The sequence below is a fragment of the Osmerus mordax genome, chromosome 1 (genome assembly GCF_038355195.1).
Source record: "Osmerus mordax isolate fOsmMor3 chromosome 1, fOsmMor3.pri, whole genome shotgun sequence".
In the NCBI taxonomy this organism is placed as follows: domain Eukaryota; kingdom Metazoa; phylum Chordata; class Actinopteri; order Osmeriformes; family Osmeridae; genus Osmerus; species Osmerus mordax.
The window spans coordinates 2,301,262-2,311,671 of record NC_090050.1 but is presented as its reverse complement, the minus strand read 5'-3'; the positions used below and the strand labels follow the sequence as shown (position 1 = coordinate 2,311,671).

The following is a 10,410-nucleotide window of genomic DNA, read 5'->3' as shown; positions in this document are numbered from 1 at the left end:
GCAGAACCCCAGGCCCCTGCTAAACACACCTGCACCTTGTAGTACCACCATATACAACAGCACAATCATGCTAGTGCTATTGTCACACACACACAGTGCACTCTTATACACAGAATTTGCAAACATGATTGAATGCATTGAGCCCCTGCAGAAAGAATGTAATTAAAACTAGAAATGTAATGATTCTAAACCATAATAAAGATTTTATTTTTTTACACAGCAGCAGTCCCACCCTTTGTTCAAATGAGTAGTTTCTTTTTTGCAGGACAAATAATAGGACTAATGAAATTAACTTAGTTTATTGTCTTATGAAAATTCCTATGTGGAAGTATGGTCTAAATATAATGAGCAGCCAACGAAAAGAAAAAATAAATCAATATTCATTATTATTATGAATCATATTAATATGATGATAAATAATCAATATTACTATAATTATGTGGCGACACAGGTAGAGCCGAGTCATCCGCTGATGTCTATTGACGATCTGAACGGACGAACAACGATGAGTGATGATGACACAGCATCTGGGTAGAGTCCCAGCAATAGAACACACACACACTCACACCGACACACCGACACACACACTTGGAAGAGATAGAAACAGGGACAAACAACTACAAAACACTTAAAAGTGTAGTCGAACAGTAGCCTACAGTAATTCATAAATACAAAGAATAACAATTGTTGAGAAAAATAAACAGCAGTTTGAGTTGACAATGTGATAAGCTGTTCTGCAATCTTATGCAGGCAAGAAACTGTGTCTATTTGGTCGTAAAACGTCTTGGGTGTTGGGTGGCCATTGTAGGTTGGATTAGTGTAGACTCAACACAGGACTTTCGAAAAGTAAGCCCAGCGTGACATTTATTTACCACACCAATATCAACAGCTGGTATTGGTGTCTGGAGTAGGCTACCAGACACAGACAGGACTTACACGCCTTCATAGGCGGAAATCCCGGGGGGGACATGGGGGACACGACCCCCCCATCCTGGGAAAATGTTGATTTGTCCCCCCCAATAAATCACTGTAAACATAAGGACAATTAAATAATATTAATAATATACATTGAACATATTACAATGTAGGCTATGTGTTACAGCAGTAATTTTGGTGTCACCCTCAGGAATTGCTCTTGAGAAAATGTCATATAATTGTCCCCCCCCAAATTGATAGCAGATTTTCGACACTGCACGCCTTCACTCAACTAACACAATTTATCCCATTTTAAAGGACGTGGCCAGGAAATGAACTGGCCAGGGTATTTACGAATAGACACAATCAAATTTACTGACAGTTATTAAAACGATGTGCATTCAACAGCAAGCTTTTAACGCGTCGCATAAATATAGCCTAGTCAAATTATTCGTATTGATAACCCTTTACCTCCTCACTTCACTCCAACCAAACTGGAGCAGCCCAGAACATTTGGGTGAACACAACCTGTCAGGGATTAATTACTGGGCGAGAGTAAAAGTAAATACCTTTAAAGTTCACATGTTTAGACGTTGCTATATAGCATATGCTCTTTACGACGAAGCACCGCCAATCAGACCCAAATGGTTCTGCCGCCGATCAATGCACCACAACATCTCCCCACCCTCAGAATACGAATAAACTAAATGTTTATTGGCTCTCTCCTGTGCCCATATTGGACTGATGTATAATACATTTATTTGGGAAAGGAAAGTACCTCCGTCACACCATTTACATAATTTTTAAATATTAGCCTACATTTATTTTTTTAAATTTAGCTGAAGCTTCGATCAAAAGCGATGTCTAGAGACCTATTGATTTTGCCCTTTAGGGCCTAAACTGTAGAGGGCAGTCACGCAGTCACTTTTATAAAAACATTGGCGCTTTGGTGCTACCAACTAACTAGTCCAAGGCCCCATCCCTCGCTCCTCGGCTTGAGGCAAAGGCCCCGGTGGTTATATAGATCGTTTTGGATATGTTGACTTGAGTTAATAGAATATATTCGCCGGAACGAGTCAGGTACCTAATGCAATACCACTAAGATACACCGGGACAGTTGCCTCAAGCCGAGGAGCGAGGGGTGGGGGCTTGGGTGCTACCCTGTCTATGGCTACTACGCTCCAATCAAAGCAGAATTCTGAGCGATTATGACAAAACAATCCTTAATGTTAATGCAACAGTATAAACATTCTAAAGTTAATCTACAAGTATGTTCTTCATTTGTGTTGGACTTTTCTTTTAAGGGATTCAATGCATGTATTTATATGGTATTTATCCTACAAACCAACTACATATTCCAATTGAAACCATTTTTTTGTGTGCTGAATATACCTGCAGCAAGCCTACATATTTAAGTAATATATCAATGTTTTAGTTTAAAAAATAGATTAAAAAAATGTAATCTGAAATTTCTCACATTCCAATAAAGACCTACTGGATAACATGAAACCAGAAAAACTTAAAGATGAATATCAGCGCATCCTGGCAGACAGTGAGCAATATCTCATCCTTATTCATAACTACAGAGAAAAACTGGCTTCTGTGGACGTGAAGGTAGGGATGAATGTGTTAAATCATATTGTTTGTTTTTTATTAGCATACTATTAAAAATAGCTTATCTTTGTTAAGAAAATAGATAAGATAGATTGCCTATAAAATGATAATGCTACATTTTTATCAAGGGACTTGGTGAGATAGAAAATTACTGCACTGTTCTTAGGCTAGTTCTTTTTTCCTAAGATGAAAGACATTCAGTCTGAAGTGTTGGATGAAAAGAAAAATGTAGGGGACAGGATCCAGACCCAGAGACGACCCCTTCTTCAGTGCAAACAGATTAGCATAATGGAGGATCGCGTTAAACAGGTACTATGTTTATCTAATTGAGATGTGTAATTTAGAATCTTGTCATGCTCCCAAATATACCATTAAGTAACCAAACACCAAAGCAACTTTTTTTTTCTTCTAAAACTCCTGTTTTTAAAAGTAAATTTATCCATCCTGGTCTTGACAGACGAGTTTTTGCAAATTGCTCAGGTTCTTTTGCCCCTAGTGGTTAAAAACTGTAGACAGATTTTGTGACGAAGAAGTTAGGTTCCCATCCAGGTCCTATTTTGTCATCCCAGGGAGTATTTGAAATCAGTACAATCCATTAATCCATCACTTGACCCATATGAGACACAAATTCTATTTGTTTTTGCCTGTATTTGCTTGCCTAGTTTAGTTCTGTCAAATATTTTAACACTGTGTGATTTTGCAGGCAACCACCAAGTTTGACAAGCTGCTTTCTAGAAACCAGGTGTTACGCGATGAAATTGACCATCTGCGTCTCCAGAAAAACAATTTTACTAAGATATACCTGCAACTGAAGAGAGAACTTGAGCACCAGAATAACACCATGGAAGATCTGGTGGAGAAGTCTGTCCTGGCATATGACCAAAGGTCAGGTTACGGGAATGTGTGTGTGTGCGCGTTTCTATGTTTTGTTGTTTGAAGTAGTGAAAACGTGCCTGTGATTCTTTTGCGTTGATATCGTTGTGTCAGATGAGGACTGATTTTCTGGTTCCAGGTCTGAGGCGTTGGCTCGGATGCTCGCTGTGAGGGAACACAGCAAGAAGGACACATCCCTCTGCCACACAGAGATGACTGACCTCAAGAGGGTCATTGACCACGAGATCAAGCTCCGCAGCTTCATGGTCAAGAAGTTCCAAGACGCTCTGCATATGGGCAAGGATGATGAGGCCAAAAAGAAAAGTATGAACTATGAGTCTGATGACATATTCCATATCTTGAACCTCTGGTTACTTCATAGTAGTTTTTTAATTGTCCCAGAATTAGAGCAGGTTCAGCGGGAGCGAATGGGGGGCGAGAGCCTGGAGACCTACCAGACCGTGCACCGGCTGATTGTGGAGGTGGCCGGAGAGAACGACCTGCGACAGATTGGCAAGGCCTTTGTTGAAAACGAAGGGAAGAGCTTTGCCTACTTCAACTTCATCAACGAGTTGAACAACAAGAGCACCATGCTTAATGACCGCATTAACAAGCTCAAGGTCAAGGTCACACTCATACACAGTTCATAGTATTTCACACACAGAAGGAATTGGGAGTCAGTGTGTGTGACCAGACGAGCATCTAATAGTGAGTTTCCTGACATGCAATGCTGTGGCTTGTGATACTTGTGTTTCTACAGAGTGACATCCTGTACATTGAGCTGGACAATAAACAGTGTGTTGAGCTGTGGTATGGACAGATCAAACAACTGGAGGTGAGAAGCCTGCACAAAGAATGCCTTGCGTGAAATGATTTGAGTTTAACCATTTTTATTTAAACATGTTAATGGTAGTCTGAAGGTATTTTCCCTTCACAGATTTGTATGTGCTGCTTTTTTTCTGTCCATCCATATTAAGTTTGATTCTATCAGTACTCACAAAGCACATGTATGGCCCAGTGGTTATCTTGTCTTACACCCAGATCAAGATTATTCCAAACATACTCTCACATATATTTTATGTGATCCAAGAGACCTCTGTTTTCAGTACGCTTATTGTTCGCAAGGACAATTGTCGTCAATAAAACGTTACATTAGGTGAAGATAACGGTAGCCAATCTCAAGCAACTTTAGGCCATTTGGATTTGTTTACTTGACACCCATTCTATAGAATACATTTGATTTAAGCCTTCTATTAATTTGCAAATTGCTATATAATTCTCTGTCTTGTCTGTGTGTCTGACAGGGAGAGCTGAAACAGAAGTGTGCGCTGGCCAACACTCTAGAGGGCCAGCACATGACTGTACTCAAGTTCCTGGATGAGTATAAAAGTGCTATCGGTAACCTGTTTGCTAAGATGAAGTGTGATCCCTCCCGTATCACGGTGAAGCTAGGTTGCAGCGCTGAGGTCACCAATGACAACGTGGTCCAGTTCATTGGTAGGTGTGAGAACCATGCTCAGCTGAGCCTCCCATTGAAAGGCTAGGTTCTGACGATTATATAAATATTTACATTTTATTCATTTAGCGAGTGCTTTTATCAGTAAATAGTGCATGTAGAAAGGACAGCAGAAAATTGCAGTATTTCAGGGGTTAGAGTTATGGAACAGTCTGCATTTACCAGTCATAGTTTAGAGTTACCATCTAAACTACCAGGCATGGTGCAACATGCATGCAAATGTACAGTAAATTGACTGCTCATTAAGTCTTCAACTTCACTTATAAGGACTCCCTAAAGAGGGATTTATGTTCTTTAAAAGCCTCCTAAAGGGTGTCCTTCAAAAACTGATCATGAGAAGAAGAAATTACACTTGTCCACACTTAATGTTTCCAATATCACTTTTTATGTTTCCAATATCACTTTTTAGACCAAAGACAGGCGACTGAATAATGTAAAAATCTGTCAAAGAGTGAAAGGCACTTTGTTAGGTACATGTTAACTTGGGTTTTGTGTTCCTATGCTGCCCAGGTATCCTGGAGGAGCGGATGCATGAGCTCCTGATGGTTCTGGCCCTGTGCAGCTTCACGTACGCAGAGAAGATGGAGGTTCTTCCTCTAAACCCACTGTTGGCCAGTTGTGACCTGCTGCCTGGTGTGACCCACTCCACCATCGAAGCTCCGTGTTCCTCCGCCATGGACGACACCTCCACAGACTCCCTGCTGGGCCTGGGTCAGTGCCGACACACACCATTCTGGAGAACAGATCTATAACTTTTTTGATTGACCTAAACTCCATAATGCAACATGCAAGTTCAGTTTGTCCCTGTAAAAAATGTGTTACAGGCAGTGAAGTGCTGCTGGATTTCCAGAGTCTGCGTGAGCGAGTTCTTTCCTGTGTGATGCGCACCGAGCAGGGCAAATCCCCCAGAGCACCTTCTGCACAGCTTCGAGGGAAGAAGAAGATGACGGGCTTCAACCCAAAGTCCGCCTAAAGAGCTGCAGCTCACATCGTACTCATTATCAGTCGTCATTTGTGCCTGATATCTGTGAGACGACCATAGTCATAATAAAACAATATAGCATTAGTTGCTTTGTACAGTCATATTTCAATAATTGAAATGCCTAGTATTTTAAATTGAGGCATTTCTGTGTCATCGACATTTAGTCCTCCATTTTGCTACGCTATCACTACAACATATTTCTACTGACTTTGCGGTGTATTTAAATGCAATCTTTATTTGTACATTTGAGCCTCTACATTTCCTAAATTGATGTGGTGGTATTTTTGCATACATAACACAGACTCTAAAGTTGTTCTTTCTTCTCTTCTTGTTTAAAAGTTCCTGGACAGTAGCCTATCAGCATGGCTCGATAGTAACCGAGACTATTGTAACACACCTACCTGGTGACAGAGCTGTAGAAATACAGTATGGTGAAATTGTTGTGGGACCCTATAGTTTGTGTCACCCATACCAGACCAAGGATTTCATGAACTGCAAAATACACATGGATCAGTTAATTCTTAATTATAATTTAAAAAAAGTCAGCAAAATGTAAAACACAACAATTTGCACAACAATGTTTTTATACAAAGAACAGGAAAGTTTCTTTTTGTAAATAAATAACAGTGTAGTGAGAGCTACACTGTTATTTATGCTGAACTAATAGCATGACGTTGTGATCTAAAACCTCTGGCTGAAAACTTTGGAGAGTTTGATTTGGTGAAACTGTCTAAACAAAGCCCTCTGCATACAATCACAGTGCCATCAAGGGCTTGAAGTGCTTCCCTGCTGGTGACCTAGCTGTGCCAAACAAGGCTCTCATCTCTGTGCCCAAGGTCTCCGGGTAGAACCAGCTCAGTGGGTTAACAGCTCGAGGGGATCACTCACTGGCATCCTGCTGTCTGCTTCTCCACATGTAATGTTACCCTCTTCACATCATCACATGCACTAAAATAACACTTTGTCTCTCCAGACCCCCTGTTTGGACTGTAGGGGGATTAGCCCAACTCGATTCTTGAAGCCCCTACACCTGTTGGTCAGAATCAGTGTGTGACCTCAGAAGACAACCATTTCTGCCTCTCTTCATCCTCACTCGGACCCATGGGAAGTGTATTCTTTTCTTCAAAATCTAATTTCATTGGCTTTTTATTTGTACAGCCCTTTTTATTTGTACAGCCCTTTTTATTTGTACAGCCCTTTTTATTTGTACAGCCCTTTTTACATTTACATTTATTCATTTAGCAGACGCTTTTATCCAAAGCGACTTCCAAGAGAGAGCTTTACAAAGTGCATAGGTCACTGATCATAACAACAAGATAGCCACAAAACATTGCGAGTAGCCAAAACATGAAGCACACATTGTGAACAACCAAAGTAAGTGCCAAAGGGAAGAACCATAAGAGCATGTAGTTAAACAAGTTACAATTAAACAACATGAACCGCTATAAGTGCCATTGTACCTGTGGAAAAAAAAAACAAGCAACAATAATAAAAACAATATATCACAGCGAGTACTCATCCTCATCCTTTTTACAAGCAATGTCACAGAGGGCTTCACATATGCCCATAGAACTGCCCCTCAACGAACCTAAACCCTCAAGGAAGACAAGGAAAAACTCCCAGTAAAACTCATTGAGAAATAATTGAAGAAACCTTGGGAGGAGCAATTCAGTGAGGAATCCCCTCCAGACACGGTTTATTCTGTTCTTCTTCACTGGAGAGCACTTCAGTCTGCTTGTGCAGGATCATCCTGCTATCACTGTATTATCAGACACAATTGTCATACCTACGGACATGTATACAAGACGTTGTGTCAAAATATGTATAGATGTTTCATATTTAATCTACCAAAGATTTCCTGTAATGTAACTAGTTTTTTGACTGGGGCCATGCCGCGCCTTCACATTTCAGTCTCTAGGGGGAGTAAATCAGAATTAGAATCAGAATTCGGTTTATTCGCCATGTATGTTATACAAACACAGAATTTACTGTGGCAGGAAGGTGCAAACAATAAACATATACGAATCTTAAATCAAGTAAAAGTACAAAAGTTTAACTATTTCTAAGAACTAAACAATCTAAGAATAAAACAATTTAAATATAAAATATATATAAAAATAAGAATAAGAATGAGCAGCATGGGTGGTCAACATAGTGCAATCAGATACTGAGATAAGGTGGCTTGTGCATAGTGTAATTGCCATTAGATGGACATATAATAGTTAAAGAAATGAATGAACGCAGTGGGAGTCCTTGGCCTTGTTGAAGAGGCCAGTAGCAGATGGAAAGAAACTGTTCTTATGAAGTGAGGTTTTGGTCCTGATGGACCGCAGCCTTCTGCCGGAAGGGAGTAGTTGGAACAGGGAGTGTCCAGGATAGGAGGGGTCGGACACAATCTTCCTCGCTCGCCTCAGGGTCCTCGAGGTGTGCAAGTTCTCGAGGGTAGGCAGATTGCAGCCAATCACCTTCTCAGCACTGTGGATGATACGCTGCAGTCTGCTCTTGTCCTTGGCAGTGGCAGCAGCGTACCAGACGGTGATGTAAGAGGTGAGGATGGACTCAATGATGGCTGTGTAGAAGTGCACCATCATTGTCTTAGGCAGGTTGAATTTCTTCAGCTGCCGTAAGAAGTACATCCTCTGTTGTGCTTTTTTGGTGAGGGAGCCGATGTTCAGTTCCCACTTGAGGTCCTGGGAGAGGATGGTGCCCAGGAAGCGGAAGGACTCCACAGTGTTGACTGGGGAGTCGCACAGAGTGATGGGGGTGAGTGGGGCTGTATTCTTTCTAAAGTCCACAACCATCTCCACTGTCTTAAGAGCATTGAGCTTTAGGTTGTTCTGGCTACACCAGGTCACCAGGTTGTCAGCTTCCCACCTGTAATCAGACTCGTCCCCGTCAGAGATGAGCCCAATGGTGTTGTCCGCAAACTTCAGAAGTTTGACGGACAACACGGATGACTGGAGGTGCAGCTGTTGGTGTACATGGAGAAGAGCAGAGGGGAAAGGACGCAGCCCTGGGTTGCATTCATGTGAATGCATTGGGACGTTGAAATGTATTCTACTGCAGAATTCCTGAGAGGCCACACTGTTGATCAGACATACGAAGAAGCAGACAATATGATGTTCCACATCCTTACATAAACTCCACCTGAAGAAACCCCCGCCTCCTTCTTTCTTTTCAGTGAGTGCTTCCAGCTGTACCCTACTTCAGGTCTTGACCCGTCACCAACTTCTACATGACAGAATTCACCTTCATCAAACAAAGCAGCCAATCTGGACAATCCAAGACATGTCAATCACAGAATAATCAAGACATGATGTCTCATATTGTGGAGTCAGATGGCTGAGCGGTGAGGGAGTCGGGCTAGTAATCTGAAGGTTGCCAGTTCGATTCCCAGCCATGCCAAATGATGTTGTGTCCTTGGGCAAGGCACTTCACCCTACTTGCCTCGGGGGAATGTCCCTGTACTTACTGTAAGTCTCTCTGGATAAGAGTGTCTGCTAAATGACTAAAATGTAAATGTCTCCCAAGCAGCAGTCATGAGCTGTATTTCTTGAACCCTGCCCCCCTTTCCTAAATCTGTCCGAAGAATCAGCGTTGTCTTGTGGTAGGTTGATATTGGGATCATATCTAAATGTTTTGTGTCTATTAAAATGGTATTAGCTGTCCAGTCAAAATAACATAGTTCACATTCACTTTTGAGTTTTAGAACTTTGTGTGAAACAGACAAAATCTGCTCCTCATTGCAGCTCGACCTTATATGCTAGGTGTCCTAGTATAGCAGACAACAAGCCATAGTCAGCAAGTGTAAACAGAGAGAGAGAACTAGCTCTCTCTGAACAGACCACAGAAGATGCTGGCAGCGTTACCTCTCCCAACCTCCTCTGAGGTGCGCCGGATAAAGTGCTTTCCTAAGGTGGGAAGGGGTTTTGCTCCTTCTACTGCATATCAAAAGGTTTGATATTCAAATCCCCCCATAAATGTTGTTTGGATAAAAGAGTTTGCAAAACGAATACTTTATTATAGAACAGACAGCACAGGAGCCTTTTTCCTTTTTTTATGTTACACTTTATGAGTAAAGATTCCTCTTGAATTCATACCATCTATTATAACTTTAATTCATATTGAACTTGTTTATTAACTTTTAGTTGTTTATCGTTTGTAAAATTGTTTTTCATTACTTTGCTTTAACTTGTTTATTGTTTATGTATGTGTTGTTAAACCTAAAAGCTAAATGTTTGTTCAACTATTGTTTAAAAATGATGGTGCCCATATTTTATCTGCAGTGAACAGGAACAGTGAACGTTCACCTTTCTCATGGGTTACAGGCCAGAGACCAATCACACCTTTGTCAGCATCCACACCACATGAAACTCCCTACTATATATCTCAACCAATCAGATTGTGAGATTGGTTGAGATATACTTCCCATTATACAATGGAAGGTTCCAGTTTAACAATTTGGTGTGTCAACAACATTTCGTAAAAAGGGTCTCAATTGAAGTACAGT

The 10,410-nt window shown here is 41.0% G+C and overlaps 1 protein-coding gene across 1 annotated transcript; it reads left to right on the top strand.

Annotated features, from left to right (window-relative positions):
- The first annotated feature begins 2,418 nt into the window (after window positions 1-2,418).
- Window positions 2,419-5,891, top strand: LOC136942846 (coiled-coil domain-containing protein 63-like). Its single transcript, XM_067235862.1, has 9 exons — window positions 2,419-2,529; window positions 2,716-2,838; window positions 3,233-3,414; window positions 3,542-3,726; window positions 3,805-4,022; window positions 4,163-4,237; window positions 4,707-4,899; window positions 5,429-5,629; window positions 5,743-5,891. The coding sequence occupies exons 1-9, from the start codon at window positions 2,419-2,421 to the stop codon at window positions 5,889-5,891; spliced, it is 1,437 nt and encodes a 478-aa protein (XP_067091963.1).
- The last annotated feature ends 4,519 nt before the right edge of the window (window positions 5,892-10,410 follow it).

Excerpts from the sequence above, each read along its gene's own strand:
- LOC136942846 (XM_067235862.1), top strand. The coding sequence starts at position 2,419 with ATGAAACCAGAAAAACTTAAAGATGAATATCAGCGCATCCTGGCAGAC. Across the intron at positions 3,727-3,804 it reads TGATGAGGCCAAAAAGAAAA|AATTAGAGCAGGTTCAGCGG; the intron begins GTATGAACTATG and ends TAATTGTCCCAG. Across the intron at positions 4,900-5,428 it reads CAACGTGGTCCAGTTCATTG|GTATCCTGGAGGAGCGGATG; the intron begins GTAGGTGTGAGA and ends TATGCTGCCCAG.